Raw genomic sequence first — 24,435 nt, forward strand, 5'->3', positions numbered from 1 at the left:
AGCTGGCTCAGTGTGTTGTGATTGGTTAGCTGGCTCAGTGTGTTGTGATTGGTTAGCTGGCTCAGTGTGCTGTGATTGGTTAGCTGGTTCAGTGTGATGTGATTGGTTAGCTGGCTCAGTGTGATGTGATTGGTTAGCTGGCTCAGTGTGCTGTGATTGGTTAGCTGGCTCAGTGTGCTGTGATTGGTTAGATGGCTCAGTGTGCTTTGATTGGTTAGCAGGCTCAGTGTGTTGTGATTGGTTAGCTGGCTCAGTGTGTTGTGATTGGTTAGATGGCTCAGTGTGCTTTGATTGGTTAGCTGGCTCAGTGTGTTGTGATTGGTTAGCTGGCTCAGTGTGCAGTGATTGGTATGCTGGCTCAGTGTGTTGTGATTGGTTAGCTGGCTCAGTGTGCAGTGATTGGTATGCTGGCTCAGTGTGTTGTGATTGGTTAGCTGGCTCAGTGTGTTGTGATTGGTTAGCTGGCTCAGTGTGTTGTGATTGGTTAGCTGGCTCAGTGTGCAGTGATTGGTATGCTGGCTCAGTGTGTTGTGATTGGTTAGCTGGCTCAGTGTGTTGTGATTGGTTAGCTGGCTCAGTGTGTTGTGATTGGTTAGCTGGCTCAGTGTGTTGTGATTGGTTAGCTGGCTCAGTGTGTTGTGATTGGTTAGCTGGCTCAGTGTGTTGTGATTGGTTAGCTGGCTCAGTGTGTTGTGATTGGTTAGCTCAGTGTGTTGTGATTGGTTAGATGGCTCAGTATGCAGTGATTGGTTAGCTGGCTCAGTGTGTTGTGATTGGTTAGCTGGCTCAGTGTGTTGTGATTGGTTAGCTGGCTCAGTGTGCAGTGATTGGTATGCTGGCTCAGTGTGTTGTGATTGGTTAGCTGGCTCAGTGTGTTGTGATTGGTTAGCTGGCTCAGTGTGTTGTGATTGGTTAGCTGGCTCAGTGTGTTGTGATTGGTTAGCTGGCTCAGTGTGCTGTGATTGGTTAGCTGGCTCAGTGTGTTGTGATTGGTTAGCTCAGTGTGTTGTGATTGGTTAGCTTGCTCAGTGTGTTGTGATTGGTTAGCTGGCTCAGTGTGTTGTGATTGGTTAGCTGGCTCAGTGTGCAGTGATTGGTTTGCTGGCTCAGTGTGTTGTGATTGGTTAGCTGGCTCAGTGTGGTGCAGTGTAGCCTTTTCTTCTGGAAGCTGTTCTCTGTAAAATGTGCAGCGCACAGACAAACGTTGAGGTTATAATGTTTAGGAACAGTGTTAAAAATAAAGTTCATCAGCTTTAGGAAAAACTTTTTCCGGGTTGGAAAAAACAGTGACAACAACTCTTCCTCTTCTCTAAAGCAGCCCGACATGGACTCACCCCCATTGGTTGCTTGTTCCCGGGGGCGGGGTTTATGTAAATCTTAGGGTTTGTGATGTCACCAACCCGGGAAGAATAAGGATTCATAGGATTGATAGCACAAAAAAAAAAATTCCTCACAAAAGGGATTTGTTTTATCATATGTTAATTTAAAAAATCTTGTATAAAACCTTTTTTTTTTTAAATGATATTTGTATTTTTGTAATTGAATTTTTGCCATGAAAATAGCTTTGAATGCTGACATGGCAATAAATTAAATAATCTGAATCTGAATTTTCACAAAAGAAGATATTTTGAAGAATGTCAGTAACCGATCAGATGATGTACCCCATTGACTTCAAGAGTATTTTAATAATTAATAATAATAATATTTATAAATTAGTTATTTATAAATATTTATTTACTAATTAAAATTATAATTTAGTAATAAAAAAAGTGATATACAGGTGAAACTCGAAAAATTAGAATATCGTGCAAAAGTTCATTTATTTCAGTAATTCAACTTAAAAGGTGAAACTAATATTTAGACTCATTACATGCAAAGTGAGATATTTCAAGTCTTTATTTGTTATAATTTTGATGATTATGGCGTACAGCTTATGAAAACCTTTCACAATATTCTCATTTTGAATTTGGGATTTTCATAATGCTGGGTTGTTTCAACCCAATTTTGGGTCAAATATGGACAAACCCAGCCGTTGTGGGTACAATTTTTACCCAACGTTTGGGTTTGTCCAAATTTTACCCAAAATTGGTTGAAACAACCCAGCATTTTTTAGAGTGTATAAATTATATGTACAATATATTAATATATTTTACTGTATATTATATTAATATTAAATTTAAATAATATGATACTGCACAAAAAAATCACCACAGAAAATGAAAAAAAAAAAAAAACAGGAGAGAAGCCGATTCTGTCAAAGACTGATGGATGCAAGTAGAGAAATGTTGTGGTGTGCTTGTAAGAAATGGTGTTGAAAGAGCAGTATTCTGTTTAGCTGGTGTAAAACTCTCCGTAAAATAACAACACCTTAACACGTCTGTCAGCGAACGCTCGTGTCCCGTCCCTCATCTCTGTCTCGCTCTCCATCCCTACAAACTTTGTTCCTGGACTTGGAGAATCCAAGTGGGGTTTCAAGTGTCAGTCCTTCTCTCTTCTCTCCCCCCTTCCCTCTCTCTCCTTCCTTGGTGGGTAATTTGAGTTCCCTGAACGCTTTGAATAACAGAGGGACTGTGAAATAAAAAGGAAAAAAGTGACACAAGCTGTCAGTCGAAGGAAGACAAGCAAGACGCCGCCTCAACCATGCCTGAGCCCACAGAAGGTACATCTCTCCTTTCCTTCATTCTTAATCAATCTCTTTTCTGCCGTTTTAGTGTTTATGCTATTCTGCTGTTTCATTAGTAGTAGTATTACACTCTAAACCTAATGCTGGGTTGTTTTAACCCAAGTTTGGGTCAAATATGGACAAACCCAGCCGTTGGGTTACATTTTTAAATTGCATTTTTAATCCAATGTTTGGGTTTGTCCATGTTTGACCCAAAATTGGGTTAAGCAACCCAGCATTTTTTAGAGTGTAGTAACTAGTATGTTTAGTAACCGTATTGGTGGTGACAATAACAGAAATACTTTACAAAACTTGACCACAAGAAATTGCGTGAATTTATATAAAAAATATTTACTGACAAGTTTTGCATGTATTTGTGCTCATGTTATTGTCTATTTATCAGCTGATATATTGTCAGATAAGAGATGAATCAAAAAAATTTTCAACAAAACTGGCATTTGCTGATTTAATACTGTTAGATTGATACATTAAATATTTTATTTTTGTTTGATGCATGACCGATATATTGTAATCTGGCATTTATTGTGCTGTTCTTTCCGTAATTGTCATTGCTTATAATACTTTTTCACAATATTTCCATGCACTTTCGTTAGTTTGGAAGCTTTAAATGTCTCTAAACATGTGCATGCGCACCTCAAATTAATAATAATATAAGCAATTATTAATATAATTAATATAAGCAATGCAAGCGGATAAACCCTGTGTGGGGGGAGGAGGAGAGATCATTCATGAATGAGGAAGGGCTCAGTGTGAAGAGAAAGAGAGGAGCAGATGTGTCAGGGCAGAGAGATAAAGTTGCACAGATGGTAAAATTAAAACCTTCCAGACCAGAGCTGGCTGAGGAAAGCTGGAACACACACAGGCACGCACACACACACACGCACGCACGCACACACACACACACACGCACACGCATGCACACACGCACACACACACACACACAGACACACACACACACACACACACACAGATTATTAGATTAGAGTTTTTCAGTGTAATGGATGAAGTGAACAAAACTTACATGACCAGGTGGACAGTAACAAAGTACATTTACTTGAGTCCTGTACTTAAGTACACTTTTTGAGTATCTGTACTTTACTTGAGGATTATTTTTTCTGGAAACTTTTACTTTAACTTCACTACATTTGAAAGACAAATATCGTACTTTTTACTCCACTACAGTTCTGTCCAGGTCCTCGAGTAGAGAGTAGTAACGTCAGGGAAGATTTTGGTTGTAAATGAAAGTCTGGTTGACGTCAGAACTCGACTGATGTTGGTTTCTGACGTCAACCGATTTTCAACCACAATACAACGTCTGTCCAACGTTGGAGATTAACGTCAATCTGACATTGGATTCTGACATCAACATGATTTTCATTTTCAACGTTGGGTTTGGTCTAAATGCGAATTTTGTCATTGTTTTGGAGGACACTAGCTTATAGATAACAGTAACATATTCATACTAAAAGCCAAAAAACTGGGAACAGCCATTTGTGTGTCCGAAACCATTGTGGACGTTATTGAGTGACTTATTCAATCCCACTGGAACTGTGTTATAGAAATACATGTGATATTGATATGAGGGTAGACCGGCAGAGATTCAGAGGCATAAGGTAATATAAATTGGCTATTACATGCAACAATGCAACAATAATAAAAAAAATGCGTTGACATTTACTTTTATACTTAAGTACTTTTATAAACGAGTACTTCTGTATTTTTATCTAAATAAAAATGGGTCTTTACAACTTTTACTTGTAACGGAGTAATATTTGACCAGTATCTGTACTTTCACTCAAGTAAGGAAGTTGTGTACTTTGTCCACCTCTGCCACTATATCACATTTTTAATGATCATGCATGTTTTTTATTATTAAGCCATGCATGATGTCATAACTTTCATCTCCATTTCATAAACAGATAGATAGACAGACAGACAGACAGAGAGATAGACAGACAGACAGACAGACAGACAGACAGACAGACAGACAGACAGACAGACAGACAGACAGACAGACAGACAGACAGATAGATAGATAGATAGATAGATAGATAGATAGATAGATAGATAGATAGATAGATAGATAGATAGATAGATAGATAGATAGATAGATAGATATAGACAGACAGACAGACAGATAGATAGATAGATAGATAGATAGATAGATAGATAGATAGATAGATAGATAGATAGATAGATAGATAGATAGATAGATAGATAGATAGACAGACAGACAGACAGACAGACAGATAGACAGACAGACAGATAGAGAGATAGATAGATAGATAGATAGATAGATAGATGATGGATGGATAGAGAGATAGATAGATAGAGAGACAGACAGACATAGATGATAGACTATCTGTAGTAAACTATCCATTAACAGTTCACAAAATCTGAGGCGCCGCACATAAAACTATAAGCTCTGTCAGACAGACTTGATTTGCAAGTATACAGTCGTGAAATAGTTTTCTTCCTCCTGTCATACTAGTTTATCTTTTTACACCATCCTGCTTTACCGAGCCTGTAAGACGAGAAGCCGCTGATGGTGTGTGAACGGGACAGAGATGAACGTGTGCACCGGTCATCCTCAGATCTTAGCGGATTACAAATGATCCATACCTCAAGCCTAATAATGTCTTCAGCAGCTTTACACTCATCATTTACACTCATAACATATTAGGCCTAAAATTCTGATTTATGAATTCGAATTGCATATAAAAATGATCATCCATTTGGATTACACAGTTTTAACATCAACAAACTAATAAACTTGTGATGCATATTTGTCAGTCATACATTAAATAGATTATTATTAACTATTTGCATCTCTTTGATTATTTAAATAATCATATTTTCATAATGGATTTATTCAGATTGCTTAGAATCAGTTCATTGTGAAAATTAAAAACTGTATATGCGGCTAGCTATGAGACGAGCTATTCAATTCATTAAAATGTGTGAGATTGAAACAAACTGGATTTATTGATGATAAATATATAAACCGGCTTATTTAAAACATTTAGTTTATTAGTAATATTCCAGAAACCTGACCTGTTTCATTTATGTGTGACTGACAAGTTGATTAGTTTGTTTGTGTTAAAAGTGATACAAATGAATGGATATGAATTGTATATGCATATATGTGACCCTGGACCACAAAACTAGTCACATGGGTCACAATTTCGAAATTTGTGGCAATATCCAACAATACATTGCATGGGTCAAAATTATAAATTTTTATTTTATGCCAAAAATCATGAGGATATTAAGTAAAGATCATGTTCCATGAAGATATTTAGTCAATTTCCTACTGTAAATATATAAAACATGTATTTTTGTGAGTGAATGCAGCACGTTCGTGAACATAAATGCACAACTTTAAAGGAGATTTTCTCAATGTTTACATTTTTTTGCTCCCTCAGATTCCAGATTTTCAATAGTTGTGTCTCGACCAAATATTGTCCTATCCTAACAAACCACACATCAATGGAAAGCTTATTTATTCAACTTTCAGATGATGTATACATCTCAATTTCAAAAAATTGACACATACGACTGGTTTTGTGGTCCAGAGTCACATATATGCAACATTTCTCAATTGGAAAAAGGCAACCCCTAATTTAAGATGAGCAGAATCCGAAACCTCCAGCCACATTTGTGGAGACACATTTTCTCTGTGCTATTTCATTTGGAGTTAGTGTATAAGTCCCTGCTGGGATCCAATTAACAGTTCACATACTAATAAAAGAGTGACCCTCGAGACCTTCACTAAATCCATGCCGACGGCCACATGACAGACACTATATCATGTGCCACAAAACCTAAACTCAATCTGATGAACGTTTTCAGTATCTAGGATTGTTGGCCTCTCTGACACTCCAGAGTAAGATATAAATATCCCATGATGACCTCTGCCTTTTCTGCTTTCACCTCATCCGGTCTGTAAATCACAACTTTATTATTCATGGCTTGAGTAAGAAACGGAGCAAAAACAAAAGAAGTCGACCGTTATTATAATGTGATTAGACAAACCAGCAATGGATATCTCGTCATCAGACATTTTAATTGCGATTTCTCATTGTAAACTCGCTCCACCTTTTCAACGAATGCATCCCGACAGCAGTAAATCTGATCAGCAGCCTGTCAGAAGTGTTGATTTACACACCGACACACACTTATAAGGGTTCTCCCAGATGCTGTCGTCCGTTTTGGTAATGCCACAGAACCCCAGGGGAGAGACCAGCTCTAAAAATACCATCTGATAATCGTCACTTTAGTTTCAGAGACTTTACAGTGTGAAAGAACACACTGAGAGCAGATTTAACAGCGTTTGCCACCATAAAATGCAAAGTTACAGCTGAGTTTTCTATTTAAAGGTGCCATAAATAACTTGTTTTAACAGTTGCATGAAATGAAGACTGTCCTAATGACGTGATTTAAAGCTTAATTTGTTTTAAATGGAGCCAACTCAACATATGGAGATCTTATGTCATGTTAACTCACTCAACCCTGTTATTGCTCATGGAATAAATTAATCATGGCTCACAGCAGAAATACAGCGTTTGCTTTTGTGCAATGCTATACTATTCAAAAGTTCAGGGTTGATATGATTTTTTGAACTTTTTTTCTGGTCGCCAAGGCTGCATTTATTTGATCAAAGATACAGTATAGACAGTGATATTGTGAAATTCTGTATATGAATATCTTTTAAAATGTAATTTATTCCTGTGATCAAAGCTGAATTTTCATTATAATATGCTGATTTGATGCATGTTTTTGTGAAAACCGTGATACATTTTTCAGGATTATTTGATGAAAGTTCAAAAGAATGAAAAGAAATCTTTTGCAACATTATAAATGTCTTTACTGTCACTATTAATCAATTTAATGTGTCCTAGCTGAATAGAAGAATTAATTTCTTTAAAAAAAAATCTTTGAACGGCAGTGTACATTCACAACGGCAGTCAAATGCCATTAATCAACACAAAACTAAAAAACTAATAATAACAGTGCAGATGTAAAATTTTATAATGTGGTTCCAGAGCACTAGTGACAATGCTTATATTTTTCACTGTAATTTAATACCAAACACTGACATTATACACATTAAACACATTTTCAATGACAATAACGTTCAGGGTTGCTAATTTTAAAATGAGGAAATAATTGCTCAAAATGCAAATAACAACATGCACTTGATTTAACCCAGCTAAAAAATATATGTTACACTAACATTTTGCTATAACATTATGAAAACATTATTTTTGAATATTCTCTGAGAGTTAAAAAAGTCCTTTTTTTTGACTTGGTTATACTCGAAAACATTGGAACATCCCGTTTTATCTTTTTGCGAACATCATGGGAACAATACTTTTGAATGTTCTCGGAACGTTCGCAGTAATATTTAAAAAACATCAGATGAATGTCCAATAATTTTTTTTTTTTTTTTTTTTAAGTTCCATTTACAATTTATAAATAACGTTGCTGTGCTATTATTAAAGACTTTGAACGAACATTAACGTTGCTGGAAGGACTTTTGTTCATAACTTTGACAGAACCTTGCCAGAAAGTTCTGAGAACGTTCCCTGTTTGCTGGGAATCTGTTACTTGATATAAGATATCATAGCGATGTCCTCATCCTCAGAAAACATGATCAAAACTATGCAAGGTAAAAGTAAACAGTTTGACCCTGTTATAGGTTGCAACTTGATATCCACAGGAAACGTCTGATAAATGCATGTTGAAAAGTCCTGAAATCAGCTGTGAACCAGCACACTTCTTACATTCCCATGGAGTGACCCGGGATCGAGTGCTTTGCTCCGGACACAATGCTGACAGATTGTGTGTGTCTCAGACGCCACATGCACAAATATAGACCGCAGCCTCGCAACATTTCATTATTTGCCACCCAGATTTGCTGATTTGGTAACGTGTGTGACCAGATGCTTTTATAACATAACCTGAATAACATCTCAATTGCTCTAGTGATAGATGGAGGTTTAGCAACAGCCATGTGGAATTGTGCTAAGACAAGAGCTTACCGTCCTAATGTGCTAAATCCACCATGTAGTACACTGTGTTGAGTATCACACACACACACACACACACACACACACACACACACACACACACACACACACACACCTTAGGTCAACCATGAAGACCAAGTTTCTAGTGAGGTGTTTATACCAGAGACTGCAAAAAAAGATACTTAAAATAAAGTATAAACCATAAACTAGATATAAAGCACTTCTCTAGAGTTATTTACTTATATTTGTAGTGGCTAATGGACCAGAAGGTGCACAGAATAAAGTAAATCAGTACTTGAATAAATTGTGGCAAATACTGAAAGAAGTATTATATGATATATATTACAGTTTATAGTAAAGGTGTAGTGTGTAATTTGTGTGGCACTAGTGGCTCAAATTGGAATTGCAGCCTAACTAATACGATTTAAAGCAGGATTAGAAGTTATTCAAGTCATTTTGAATGAGTTAAAATGTTATGTTTCCTATAGCCAATTTTCCTGAATAAGTGCACATTACGTGATCTTTGATTCTGAATTAGGAAATCACTTTAGTGCAGCCAGCGATAAATTATGAGACATTAAGATTAGTTCACGTCTGAAGTCTTTCGCTCATTTGTCACGTGATGGAAATGAATGAATCGTTTGTACCTGAAAGATATTTTTCGACTTTTATTAAATTCATATTTTTTAAAATAATAAATGATCAGTTATCAAGCATTATCAATGTTAAACACAATAAATTTAAGCAGCATACAGTACATTTAAATAAATATATAAATAACACAGCCAATGCTTATAAATACCTAAAAGCAGAGTGTAACATAAATTAAATTTAAGGCGGGGATAATATAGCAGGTAATTTAGAGAGATTTTTTTTTCCACCTGTTTTAACGATTGAAACAAAATTTCCAAATTTAAAACATTTGGAGCAACTTTAACAAATTACATTATGTGACTGTGTTTCTGCAAATGCTGCAGTTATTGGTGCAGAAATCACACTTTAACTTTAATACTGCGTATACTATACAGGGTCAATGCTTGAACGGGTCAGTTCTTCTAGGACAAAATGTGTTTCTGATTGCGCCGTGTTATTATTTTTGTTAAATTACATGGTAGAGGTTTGTGAGTAATTATAACTGTTTTAACTTACACACCTGTGTGTGTGTGTGTGTGTGTGCGCCTGCGTGCGCGTGTGTGTGTGCGTGTCTGTGTGTGTGCGCCTGCGTGCGTGTGTGTGTGTGTGTGTGTGCGTGTGTGTGTGCGTATTTTTTGGACATGGTGCCATGGCATTCCTTAATACTGTATATGTAAGAGTGCCATGTGGTACTATATAATAATAATAAGAAGAAGAAGAAGTGGGATTACATTAATAATAATAACAATAATACTAATATAAATACATAATATATGTAAGCAATATTTATATATAATAATACTTTACACTAAGTATGTTTGCAGTACAAATGAGATATGTATGAATATATCAGTTATATAAATTATCATTATAAAATATTACAAGTACTAATAATTGTAATGGCAAAAGCAAGCATATCGCTTCACCGGTAGCCTACTGTGTGTGTGTGTGTGTGTGTGTGTGTGTGTGTGTGTGTGTGTGTGTGTGTGTGTGTGTGTGTGTGTGTGTGTGTGTGTGTGTGCGTGCGCGTGTGTGTGTGTTCGTGTGTGTGGTTTGAAATGTGATCCAGTGCTTTAAAAAAGAGGCTGCATGGGGAAGACAGCCAAATTACATCATTGGGGTTCAAATTTTATCGAGACCTAAAAGAGTAACAACATCCTTCAAAAGGAAGCAGTGCTGAACTGATCCATACTTACTTTCTAAAAGATTGTGGGCCCTTAAAAATATATAGTTGAGCTTGAATGGGTCGCCTATAGTTGATGCAAAATCAATTAAATCAAAAGTGGAAAGCATAAAAACATCCAGTCTGGCACATCCTCTTATAAATCGCTGCATATCTGTGGTTATGGGTCATTATACTTGGAGGCCAGTAATTTTTGGCAGTTATTTGTCTGACCATAAGAGCCTGACCGTAAGATGTTTCTGCTATTTGATACCGGTGTGGTCGCTCGTTGGATTCCTGGCCTGACATAAGAGAGGTTAGGAGTTATCATGGCCTTTTAACAAGCGCCATGGCAGCATCTTGCCCTCCTGAGAATGAGGCGGTGGATGTTAGGCATGCTGCTATTTCAGACCACATGATCAGCGAGAGTTTTCATCACCGGAGTGGAAACTTCTCGACGTTGCATCAACACCTTAATCGCCAAAATGAGAAATTAGCAATGGGTTTTTCAACCACGGATGCTGATGATAACTAGGAAATATATTTATAGGATTTTTCAGCACATTTCTTGTTTAAAGTTTTCTTGTTATTTGAAAATTCACTTTTTTTAACCCTCTTGGTGCTGGTCAATAATTGAAAAATGTTACGGTTTGTTTTGTATGTGAATTTTTTACCTTAACGGAATGGTACGAAACTTGCTAAAGGTTTTGGCACTTGCTATGTGAACGCACACAAAAAAAAAAAACACTGTAAAAAAATATTTTCATGATGTTATCACAACTTTTTATCTTTTGTCAAATCAACTTTGATAACTAATGTGTGAAGATAACACTATTTTGAGTTTCTGTTTATTAAACCATTCTTCTTCATTGTATTAACTAAAATTTTTAATTACAATGAACTCAAAATTTTAAGGCAACAAGGTAACTTGCTTTTTTAAGTTAAACCAACTTTTTTTTTACAGTGAATATGGACATGATTTGAAATTTTCATACTTGTATTGTCCGTGGTTAAAAATTAGCGCATTGGAATGAATGGGAGAGGAATTTCAAATCCTTTGGTACTGCGGCCCAAACTAATATATAATATAATATATAAATCTTACTGAAAGCTTTTTTTTTATTTTTTTATATCAACCTCAAAACTTGTTTAGATTATTGGCTTTGATTTTTTTTTTTTTACAGGAAAATTCATTTTTCATATAAAAATAAAAAAATAGTGCATTTTTTGTGCATTGTTCATAATAATAAACTTAAACTTCAATAATAAACTTAAACCTAAACTTTTTGAGTTTCACTTTTTAAATGTATTTCACTTCAGCGATAATCGGCCATGTGTCTTCTTTAAAAATAGATCAAACTGAAGTATGTGCTCCAAAGCATTCAAGATTTAAGTTGGAAATTTAATTTTCATGTCTATGCTCAAAAAACAGGTAATAAATGGATCATAACTATTCCATAAATAAAATTTAGTACCGTGAAATCCCCTAAAAATACTAAATATTACATTTTTAAAAATTAGCGTATTAAAATATAGTATATTAATTTAATTAAAATAAAAAAAGTAATTTTTGACCGTCATGAAGAGCACCAGAGTGTTAAGCAAACTGCATGTGCATTAAACCTGAAGTCAAACCTTACACAGCAAAGCGCATCACGTTCAATCAAATTTACAGCTCCATCACAATAACAAGTGCATTTTTGTCCATATCAGTCTCAGTCAAAGATCTTACGCACACAGTAAGTGTTAGTGCATGTAAAAATATACAGAAGAAGGTCAGTGTATTCCTCCTATATTCTTCTGGTGTCGTATTTTTAGGATTGTAGAGGTTCATGTGGCCGACTGCCTGAGGATTCCTAAAACATATCAGTTTACCACTCTGGAGTATATTTATCATCAGGACAGGTGATGTCAGAATGGTTACTAGTAACTTAGTGGTCACCAGGCATGATTCACTAAAGCATTTGGTCATCAGGTCCGCAGTTTGAACATTTGATTGAATTAATGTATTGCAGAAATATATTTTAAAACATGTCTTTTGTCTGGTTATTGAAACATTAATATTACTAAACTTTAAAAAAGTTCATGTTTAATTCACTTGCCATTTTTTTTGTAATGATTGGTAACATTTACTTGAGTTTCAAAATAAATCCTACATGACTTTTTCCCCACAATGTATTATTATTCACTGTTCTATTCTAATTGTAAATAGTTGGCGGTAATCTATGTATAATTTTAACTCTAGCGTTTTCTCTTTTCTCCCCATAGAGGGTAACCATGAGGGTAAGTGACATCTTTAGCTTGCATTGTTTTCCAAGTCACAAACATTTAACTAGGCCTATTTCATATATATATATATATATATATATATATATATATATATATATATAAGTTATGCATAGATACACTTGACTGAATGTGTTTCTCACAAATATGTAACCACACATTTAGGATGTAAGGCTAATAATTTAAGAATTAACCATTAAAAATCATATCAGTAAACCATTAAGAATGAGCTTGCGTTTTTATTGGCCTATTTATGGCACACACAAAACATTATATGAAAATAGTTTAATATTTCTAATTTTATTAAATTTTTAACTCGATTTCCAGCTCAATACATCAAATGTCACTTTGTTACAATATTTTTCAATGTTTATTAATGTTCATGAGTTAAGTCACGAGGTCACAGTCGAAAGTCGCAAAAATATTTTACGTGTGGAGAAACGAATATAAGTAAAAACGTTAATTTTGACTTGATAAAGGAACGTCTCAGCTTTCAAATTACGTTAATGTTATTACGAAATCCAAACAATAAATGTCACTTTGGCACAAAATTTGCCTGAACAAATCACTATAATCGCCTCTTCAGTTCAAAACGGCAGCGCGGAGCGAGTGAACCAATCTTCCTCAATACTATTAATTTTAGCACGAAATCAGAACATCAGAAGGTATGTTGGAATATAAAGTACTTGTAAACTTACTAAAATGTATCATGTCTCATGTAATCCCACAATTAGTGTTTCAACAGCGGAATAAATCAGCTTGCAAATAACGTGTCACGTGACGTTACATTTACCTCAGGAAAGTCCATAGCTAAGCTAGTTAGCTAGAAATTAGAACTTTACAGATTAACATATTGGTAATATCCTAAATATATAGTTGAAAGTGTATAATATATTACCTATATTATAAATGAATTATATTTTCACGTCTAATTTCACCTTTTCTCATCTCTTTCCACAGAGCTAAAACCTGAGGGTAAGTGACATCGTTAGCTTGCATTGTTTCCAAATGACAAGAGTATTTAACCATTAAATAATATACAGCTGTGCACACAGTAGATATCTTTAGTTTAATGTTGTTCTTTCATCTGCAGAAGCTTCAGGAGAGCATGGTAATAAATCTGAATGGTTATACAAATCCCTTAGCAACTTCCTTATATTGTTCTTATATATAAACCACTTACTACTAATTATAAGGAGTCACTTAGAACTTATTTTATAGTTCTAAGCCGGTGTGCATGATATGACTCTTTATAATTTGCAACAATTCCAATTATATTTACATTGAGGTGTGTGTAAATATAATTGACTTGCCCTAATATGGAAATACATTTTAATTAAAATGAATGACTGCAAAAAAAATGGTGAGATGAGGAAAGAATTGTTGACTTGTGCATGAAGCTCATCCAGAATTAATTTATTTCAGTGATACTATCATTAATGTAATCCGTTATTAATTTTAGACGACCCATTCTATTATTGTTTTATGCTTGAAATTAATATATGTTTTAAATATTTCCAAGGAATATTTAAAATGGAAACAGAGCGTGCTTCTTGACAGCATTTTTTCACCATGGCTTGTTATTTACAGGGTCCATATCTGTGAATATCCGAGTCTGTCTGCATGTGTGTGTGTATATCTTTAGGGGCCAAGCACTGAAAGTGCGGAGGCACCTATTGTTTTCGTTCCGGTTCTTATTAGGGGCCAAGCACTGAAAGTGCGGAGGCACCTATTGTTTTCGTTCCGGTTCTTATTAGGGGCCAAGCACTGAAAGTGCGGAGGCACCTATTGTTTTTGTTGGCGTTCTTATTATTATTCTTCTTCCGTTTCTTCTTCTTCCGCCATTGAAGTCTATGGCAGCCCTATGAACCGCTTGCGGGAAAGTTGATTTTATTTGACATTCTGATAGAGGACAGTCCCAACATTAAATACACCAATTTTGGTGTCTCCAACTCATTCCCTCTAGCGCCACCAACAGTCCAAAGTTTCACTCATGTCTATGCTGATAACTTTTGAACCGTAAGGGCTAGAATCAAAATTCTTTTTTCCTCTGATTCCTGAGCTCACGACGATTCGATTGCACCCTATGACGTCATTTTCCGTCATAATAGTTTTCCCGCCATTTTGAATTTTCCAAAAAACCTACTTTTTCGAACTCCTCCTAGGCCGTTGCTCCGAATTTCACGAAAATTGAACCAGATCAACTCCAGACCATGACGACAAAAAGTTATGGAATTCAAGTTGATTCGAATTACCGTTCTCGAATACCGCGCAAATAAATTTTACGTAGCGCTTGCAAAAACAGACGTAAGGCCGTATCTCCACAACGCTTTATCGGATTCAGACCAAATTTGGTACATGTCATCACAAGCATGACCTGAGGCTACATGCTGCGTTTCGGCGCAGCGCCACCTACTGGTCCGGAGATATGAAGAATTTATATTTTTGCTTATAACTTCTGAACGGTTTGTCCAAAAATCACAAAAGTGGTCTCGTTAGATTCAGGGCATCGTGCTGAGTCGACTGATATCCAATTTTCCCATATCGGCCATTTTGGCTGTCGGCCATTTTGAATTATGTGCTAAAATGCTGTATTTTATGAACGCATGAACGTATCGTTACGAAACTCAGTATGGGTCATCAGTACAACGCCCTAAAAGTACTCAAAAATTTATGAGACAGCGCCACCTTTTGGTCAAAAGTTATAATGAAATTTCCAAAAATGCTAATAACTTTTGAATAAATTTGCCTATAGTAATGACACTGATCTCAATAGATTCCTTGGGTTATGCTGAAAACATAGATACTAATTTTGCCATAGTCAATCAAAGTTCCTGTCCGCCATCTTTATTTTCTTTTAAAACCTACTTTTTCGAACTCCTCCTAGACCGAACGTCCGATTTTCACCAAAATCGGATCGTGTCATCTCCAGACTGTGCCGAGTAAAAGTTATGGATTTTGTGTCGATAGACAAAACCGTTTTCGTATACCGCAGTGGCAAAGTTGAGGCATGATGCCAAAATGACTATTCAGGCTTTATATCTGCAATACCTTGACATATTGACACCAAACTTTGTATGTGTCATTGTCACTTCACTCTGACCACATCACATCAGTTTCGTAACTGCGCCACCTATTGGTCGAAAGTGATAATCATATTTTTAGTTATTGTATGTGATTTTTCAACCATTTTGCCAAAATTCATCTTCAAATGTCTTTAATTGCTCCTTGCTGCAGTGGGTCTCACACTCCCAGCCACTTTGGCATGTCTTGTCGTCTTGCTTGCGCTTGGCCCCGGTGATTGCTGCTTGCAGCTATATTTATTATTATTAGGGGCCAAGCACTGAAGGTGCGGGCACCTATTGTATCTGTTCCCGTACCAAAAATAATTCTTCTTCTTCTTCCGCTCTGGGAGTCTATGGCAGCCCATAGAACCGATCGCGGGAAAGTTGTAATGGTTTGACATTCGGATAGAGGACAGTCCCAACATTAAATACACCAATTTTGGTGTGTCTAAGTCATTCCCTCTAGCGCCACCAACTGTCCAAAGTTTCACTCATGTTTATTCTAATAACTTTTGAACCACAAGGGCTAGAAACAAAATTCTTTTTTCCTCTGATTCCTGACCTCGTGACGATTCGATTGCACCCAATGACGTCATTTTGCGCCATGAAAAGTTTTCCGCCATTTTGAATTTTCCGAAAAAGCTACTTTTTCGAACTCCTCCTAGGCCGTTGCTCCAATTTCCATGAAAATTGAATCAGATCATCTACAGACCATGCCGACAAAAAGTTATGGAATTCAAGTTGATTCGCTTAGCAATTTTCGAAAAAACCCACAAACAAATTTTACGTAGCGCTTGCGAAAACAGACGTAAGGCTGTATCTCCGCAACGCTTAATCGTATTCAAACCAAACTTCCTACATGTCATCACAAGCGTGACCTGAGTCTACATGCTCCGTTTCGGCGCAGCGCCACCTACTGGTCCGGAGATATGAAAAAAGGCTATTTTTGCTTATAACTTCTGAACGGTTTGTCCAAAAATCATAAAAGTGGTCTCGATAGATTCAGGGCGTCATTTTGAGTTGACTGATATCCAATTTGTCCATATCGGCCATTTTGGCTGTCGGCCATTTTGAATTATGTGCTAAAATGCTGTATTTTATGAATGCATGAACGTATCGTTACGAAACTCAGTATGGGTCATCAGTACAACGCCCTAAAGGTACTCAAAAGATTATGAGACAGCGCCACCTTTTGGTCAAAAGTTATAATGAAATTTCCAAAAATGCTAATAACTTTTGAATAAATTTGCCTATAGTAATGACACTGATCTCAATAGATTCCTTGGGTTATGCTGAAAACATAGATACCAATTTTGGTGTAGTCAGTCAAACTTCCTGTCCGCCATCTTTATTTTCTTTTAAAACCTACTTTTTCGAACTCCTCCTAGACCGAACGTCCGATTTTCACCAAAATCGGATCGTGTCATCTCCAGACGGTGCCGAGTAAAAGTTATGGATTTCGTGTCGATAGACGAAACCGTTTTTGTATACCGCAGTGGCAAAATTGAGGCATGATGCCAAAATGACTATTCAGGCTTTATATATGCAATGCCTCGACATATTGACACCAAACTTTGTATGTGTCATTGTCACTTCACTCTGACCACATCACATCAGTTTCGTAACTGCGCCACCTATTGGTCGAAGGTGATAATCATATTTTTAGTTATTGTATGTGATTTTTCAACCATTTTGCCAAAATTCATCTTTAAATGTCTTCAATTGCTCCTTGCTGCAGTTGGTCTCACACTCCCAGCCACTTTGGCATGTCTTGTCGTCTTGCTTGCGCTTGGCCCCGTAATGGCTGCTTGCAGCTATATTTCTTTTTCTTTTTCTTCTTCCGACTGGGCGTCTATGGCAGCCTATAGAACCGTTTGCGGGAAACTTATGAATATTGGCACAGTGATAGAGGACAGCCTAAACTATCACCATAGCAAATTTGGAGTCTCCAACTCATTCCCTCTAGCGCCACCAGCTGTCCAAAGTTTCACTCATGTTTATGCTAATAACTTTTGAACCACAAGGGCTAGAAACAAAATTCTTTTTTCCTCTGATTCATGAGCTCACGACGATTCGACTGCACCCTATGACGTCATTTTCCGTCATAATAGTTTTCCCGCCATTTTGAATTTTCCGAAAAACCTACTTTTTCGAACTCCTCCTAGGCCGTTGCTCCGAATTTCACGAAAAATGAACCAGATCATCTCCAGACCTTGACGACCAAAAGTTATGGAATTCAAGTTGATTCGAATTACCGTTCTCGAATACCGCGCAAATAAATTTTACGTAGCGCTTGCGAAAACAGACGTAAGGCCGTATCTCCACAACGCTTTATCGGATTCAGACCAAATTTGGTACATGTAATCACAAGCATGACCTGAGGCTACATGCTGCGTTTCGGCACAGCGCCACCTACTGGTCCGGAGATATGAAGAATTTATGTTTTTGCTTATAACTTCTGAACGGTTTGTCCAAAAATCACAAAAGTGGTCTCGTTAGATTCAGGGCGTCGTGTTGAGTTGACCTATATCCAATTTTCCCATATCGGCCATTTTGGCTGTCGGCCATTTTGAATTATGTGCTAAAATGCTGTATTTTATGAACGCATGAACGTATCGTTACGAAACTCAGTATGGGTCATCAGTACAACGCCCTAAAGGTACTCAAAAATTTATGAGACAGCGCCACCTTTTGGTCAAAAGTTATAATGAAATTTCCAAAAATGCTAATAACTTTTGAATAAATTTGCCTATAGTAATGACACTGATCTCAGTAGATTCCTTGGGTTATGCTGAAAACATAGATACCAATTTTGCCATAGTCAGCCAAACTTCCTGTCCGCCATCTTTATTTTCTTTTAAAACCTACTTTTTCGAACTCCTCCTTGACCGAACGTCCGATTTTCACCAAAATCGGATCGTGTCATCTCCAGACCGTGCCGAGTAAAAGTTATGGATTTCGTGTCAATAGACGAAACCGTTTTCGTATACCGCAGTGTCAAAGTTGAGGCATGATGCCAAAATGACTATTCAGGCTTTATATCTGCAATGCCTTGACATATTGACACCAAACTTTGTATGTGTCATTGTCACTTCACTCTGACCACATCACATCAGTTTCGTAACTGCGCCACCTATTGGTCGAAAGTGATAATCATATTTTTAGTTATTGTATGTGATTTTTCAACCATTTTGCCAAAATTCATCTTCAAATGTCTTTAATTGCTCCTTGCTGCAGTGGGTCTCACACTCCCAGCCACTTTGGCATGTCTTGTCGTCTTGCTTGCGCTTGGCCCCGGTGATTGCTGCTTGCAGCTATATTTATTATTATTATTCTGCTTCTTCCGACTGGGCGTCTATGGCAGCCCATAGAAGCGTATGCGGGAAAGTTGTTCCGGTTTGACATTCTGATAGAGGACATTCCCAACAGTAATTGCACCAATTTTGGTGTCTCTAACTCATTCCCTCTAGCGCCACCACCTGTCCAAAGTTTCACTTATATTATGCTAATAACTTTTAAACCGTAAGGCCTATCAACAAAATTCTTTTTTCCTCTGATTCCTGAGCTCACGACGATTCGACTGGACCCTATGACGTCATTTTCCGTCATAAAAATATGGCCGCCATTTTGAATTGTCCAAAAAACCTTCTTTTGCGAACTCGTCCTAGACGGTTTGTCCGATTTGCACCAAAATTGCACCAGATCATCTTCAGGCTGTGGGGACAAAAAGTTATGGAATTCAAGTTGATTCGTCAAACCGTTTTCGATAAACGCGCAAACAAATTTTACGTAGCGCTTGCGAAAACAGACATAAGGCTGTATCTCCGCATCGCTTAATCGTATTCAAACCAAACTTCCTACATGTCATCACAAGCATGACCTGAGGCTACATGCTGCGTTTCGGCGCAGCGCCACCTACTGGTCTGGAGATATGAAAAAAGGCTATTTTTGCTTATAACTTCTGAACGGTTTGTCCAAAAATCACAAAAGTGGTCTCGATAGATTCAGGGCGTCATGTTGAGTTGACTGATATCCAATTTTTCCATATCGGCCATTTTGGCTGTCGGCCATTTTGAATTATGTGCTAAAATGCTGTATTTTATGAACGCATGAACGTATCGTTACGAAACTCAGTATGGGTCATCAGTACAAAGCCCTAAAGGTACTCAAAAGATTATGAGACAGCGCCACCTTTTGGTCAAAAGTTATAATGAAATTTCCAAAAATGCTAATAACTTTTGAATAAATTTGCCTATAGTAATGACACTGATCTCAATAGATTCCTTGGGTTATGCTGAAAACATAGATACCAATTTTGCCATAGTCAGCCAAACTTCCTGTCCGCCATCTTTATTTTCTTTTAAAACCTACTTTTTCGAACTCCTCCTAGACCGAACGTCCGATTTTCACCAAAATCGGATCGTGTCATCTCCAGACCGTGCCGAGTAAAAGTTATGGATTTCGTGTCGATAGACGAAACCGTTTTCGTATACCGCAGTGGCAAAGTTGAGGCATGATGCCAAAATGACTATTCAGGCTTTATATCTGCAATGCCTTGACATATTGACACCAAACTTTGTATGTGTCATTGTCACTTCACTCTGACCACATCACATCAGTTTCGTAACTGCGCCACCTATTGGTCGAAAGTGATAATCATATTTTTAGTTATTGTATGTGATTTTTCAACCATTTTGCCCAAATTCATCTTCAAATGTCTTTAATTGCTCCTTGCTGCAGTGGGTCTCACACTCCCAGCCACTTTGGCATGTCTTGTCGTCTTGCTTGCGCTTGGCCCCGGTGATTGCTGCTTGCAGCTATATTTAGGGGCCAAGCACTGAAAGTGCGGAGGCACCTATTGTTTTCGTTCCGGTTCTTATTATTATTATTATTATTATTATTATTCTGCTTCTTCCGACTGGGCGTCTATGGCAGCCCATAGAAGCGTATGCGGGAAAGTTGTTCCGGTTTGACATTCTGATAGAGGACATTCCCAACAGTAATTGCACCAATTTTGGTGTCTCTAACTCATTCCCTCTAGCGCCACCACCTGTCCAAAGTTTCACTTATATTATGCTAATAACTTTTAAACCGTAAGGCCTATCAACAAAATTCTTTTTTCCTCTGATTCCTGAGCTCACGACGATTCGACTGGACCCTATGACGTCATTTTCCGTCATAAAAATATGGCCGCCATTTTGAATTGTCCAAAAAACCTTCTTTTGCGAACTCGTCCTAGACGGTTTGTCCGATTTGCACCAAAATTGCACCAGATCATCTTCAGGCTGTGGGGACAAAAAGTTATGGAATTCAAGTTGATTCGTCAAACCGTTTTCGATAAACGCGCAAACAAATTTTACGTAGCGCTTGCGAAAACAGACATAAGGCTGTATCTCCGCATCGCTTAATCGTATTCAAACCAAACTTCCTACATGTCATCACAAGCATGACCTGAGGCTACATGCTGCGTTTCGGCGCAGCGCCACCTACTGGTCTGGAGATATGAAAAAAGGCTATTTTTGCTTATAACTTCTGAACGGTTTGTCCAAAAATCACAAAAGTGGTCTCGATAGATTCAGGGCGTCATGTTGAGTTGACTGATATCCAATTTTTCCATATCGGCCATTTTGGCTGTCGGCCATTTTGAATTATGTGCTAAAATGCTGTATTTTATGAACGCATGAACGTATCGTTACGAAACTCAGTATGGGTCATCAGTACAAAGCCCTAAAGGTACTCAAAAGATTATGAGACAGCGCCACCTTTTGGTCAAAAGTTATAATGAAATTTCCAAAAATGCTAATAACTTTTGAATAAATTTGCCTATAGTAATGACACTGATCTCAATAGATTCCTTGGGTTATGCTGAAAACATAGATACCAATTTTGCCATAGTCAGCCAAACTTCCTGTCCGCCATCTTTATTTTCTTTTAAAACCTACTTTTTCGAACTCCTCCTAGACCGAACGTCCGATTTTCACCAAAATCGGATCGTGTCATCTCCAGACCGTGCCGAGTAAAAGTTATGGATTTCGTGTCGATAGACGAAACCGTTTTCGTATACCGCAGTGGCAAAGTTGAGGCATGATGCCAAAATGACTATTCAGGCTTTATATCTGCAATGCCTTGACATATTGACACCAAACTTTGTATGTGTCATTGTCACTTCACTCTGACCACATCACATCAGTTTCGTAACTGCGCCACCTATTGGTCGAAAGTGATAATCATATTTTTAGTTAGGGGCCAAGCACTGAAAGTGCGGAGGCACCTATTGTTTTCGTTCCGGTTCTTATTATTATTATTAGGGGCCAAGCACTGAAAGTGCGGAGGCACCTATTGTTTTCGTTCCGGTTCTTATTATTATTATTATTAGGGGCCAAGCACTGAAAGTGCGGAGGCACCTATTGTTTTCGTTCCGGTTCTTATTATTATTATTATTATTATTATTATTCTGCTTCTTCCGACTGGGCGTCTATGGCAGCCCATAGAAGCGTATGCGGGAAAGTTGTTCCGGTTTGACATTCTGATAGAGGACATTCCCAACAGTAATTGCACCAATTTTGGTGTCTCTAACTCATTCCCTCTAGCGCCACCACCTGTCCAAAGTTTCACTTATATTATGCTAATAACTTTTAAACCGTAAGGCCTATCAACAAAATTCTTTTTTCCTCTGATTCCTGAGCTCACGACGATTCGACTGGACCCTATGACGTCATTTTCCGTCATAAAAATATGGCCGCCATTTTGAATTGTCCAAAAAACCTTCTTTTGCGAACTCGTCCTAGACGGTTTGTCCGATTTGCACCAAAATTGCACCAGATCATCTTCAGGCTGTGGGGACAAAAAGTTATGGAATTCAAGTTGATTCGTCAAACCGTTTTCGATAAACGCGCAAACAAATTTTACGTAGCGCTTGCAAAAACAGACATAAGGCTGTATCTCCGCATCGCTTAATCGTATTCAAACCAAACTTCCTACATGTCATCACAAGCATGACTTGAGGCTACATGCTGCGTTTCGGCGCAGCGCCACCTACTGGTCTGGAGATATGAAAAAAGGCTATTTTTGCTTATAACTTCTGAACGGTTTGTCCAAAAATCACAAAAGTGGTCTCGTTAGATTCAGGGCGTCATGTTGAGTTGACTGATATCCAATTTTTCCATATCGGCCATTTTGGCTGTCGGCCATTTTGAATTATGTGCTAAAATGCTGTATTTTATGAACGCATGAACGTATCGTTACGAAACTCAGTATGGGTCATCAGTACAAAGCCCTAAAGGTACTCAAAAGATTATGAGACAGCGCCACCTTTTGGTCAAAAGTTATAATGAAATTTCCAAAAATGCTAATAACTTTTGAATAAATTTGCCTATAGTAATGACACTGATCTCAATAGATTCCTTGGGTTATGCTGAAATCATAGATACCAATTTTGCCATAGTCAGCCAAACTTCCTGTCCGCCATCTTTATTTTCTTTTAAAACCTACTTTTTCGAACTCCTCCTAGACCGAACGTCCGATTTTCACCAAAATCGGATCGTGTCATCTCCAGACCGTGCCGAGTAAAAGTTATGGATTTCGTGTCGATAGACAAAACCGTTTTTGTATACCGCAGTGGCAAAGTTGAGGCATGATGCCAAAATGACTATTCAGGCTTTATATCTGCAATGCCTTGACAGATTGACACCAAACTTTGTATGTGTCATTGTCACTTCACTCTGACATTATCACATCAGTTTCGTAACTGCGCCACCTATTGGTCGAAAGTGATAATCATATTTTTAGTTAATGTATCAACCATTGTGCCAAAATTCATCTTTAAATGTCTTCAATTGCTCCTTGCTGCAGTGGGTCTCACACTCCCAGCCACTTTGGCATGTCTTGTCGTCTTGCTTGCGCTTGGCCCCGGTGATTGCTGCTTGCAGCTATATTTATTATTATTATTATTCTGCTTCTTCCGACTGGGCGTCTATGGCAGCCCATAGAAGCGTATGCGGGAAAGTTGTTCCGGTTTGACATTCTGATAGAGGACATTCCCAACAGTAATTGCACCAATTTTGGTGTCTCTAACTCATTCCCTCTAGCGCCACCACCTGTCCAAAGTTTCACTTATATTATGCTAATAACTTTTAAACCGTAAGGCCTATCAACAAAATTCTTTTTTCCTCTGATTCCTGAGCTCACGACGATTCGACTGGACCCTATGACGTCATTTTCCGTCATAAAAATATGGCCACCATTTTGAATTGTCCAAAAAACCTTCTTTTGCGAACTCGTCCTAGACGGTTTGTCCGATTTGCACCAAAATTGCACCAGATCATCTTCAGGCTGTGGGGACAAAAAGTTATGGAATTCAAGTTGATTCGTCAAACCGTTTTTGATAAACGCGCAAACAAATTTTACGTAGCGCTTGCGAAAACAGACATAAGGCTGTATCTCCGCATCGCTTAATCGTATTCAAACCAAACTTCCTACATGTCATCACAAGCATGACTTGAGGCTACATGCTGCGTTTCGGCGCAGCGCCACCTACTGGTCTGGAGATATGAAAAAAGGCTATTTTTGCTTATA

At 37.5% G+C, this 24,435-nt stretch overlaps 1 protein-coding gene across 3 annotated transcripts in view; it reads left to right on the forward strand.

Moving 5' to 3' along the window:
* The first annotated feature begins 2,457 nt into the window (after positions 1–2,457).
* mybpc2b (myosin binding protein Cb) overlaps positions 2,458–24,435 on the forward strand; it is a 68,100-nt gene continuing 46,122 nt past the window's right edge. For 2 of the 3 annotated variants that reach the window (XM_079602026.1, XM_079602027.1), the window contains exons 1-4: positions 2,458–2,659; positions 12,779–12,793; positions 13,757–13,771; positions 13,890–13,907. In XM_079602026.1, coding sequence (XP_079458152.1) covers positions 2,641–2,659; positions 12,779–12,793; positions 13,757–13,771; positions 13,890–13,907 — 67 coding nt within the window. In that variant the 5' untranslated portion in view covers positions 2,458–2,640. The remainder of the gene's footprint in view (positions 2,660–12,778; positions 12,794–13,756; positions 13,772–13,889; positions 13,908–24,435) is intronic. The other variant, XM_079602028.1, reaches the window with a different exon arrangement.

Source organism: Phoxinus phoxinus, assembly GCF_949152265.1.
Source record: "Phoxinus phoxinus genome assembly, chromosome: 24".
Classification (NCBI taxonomy): domain Eukaryota; kingdom Metazoa; phylum Chordata; class Actinopteri; order Cypriniformes; family Leuciscidae; genus Phoxinus; species Phoxinus phoxinus.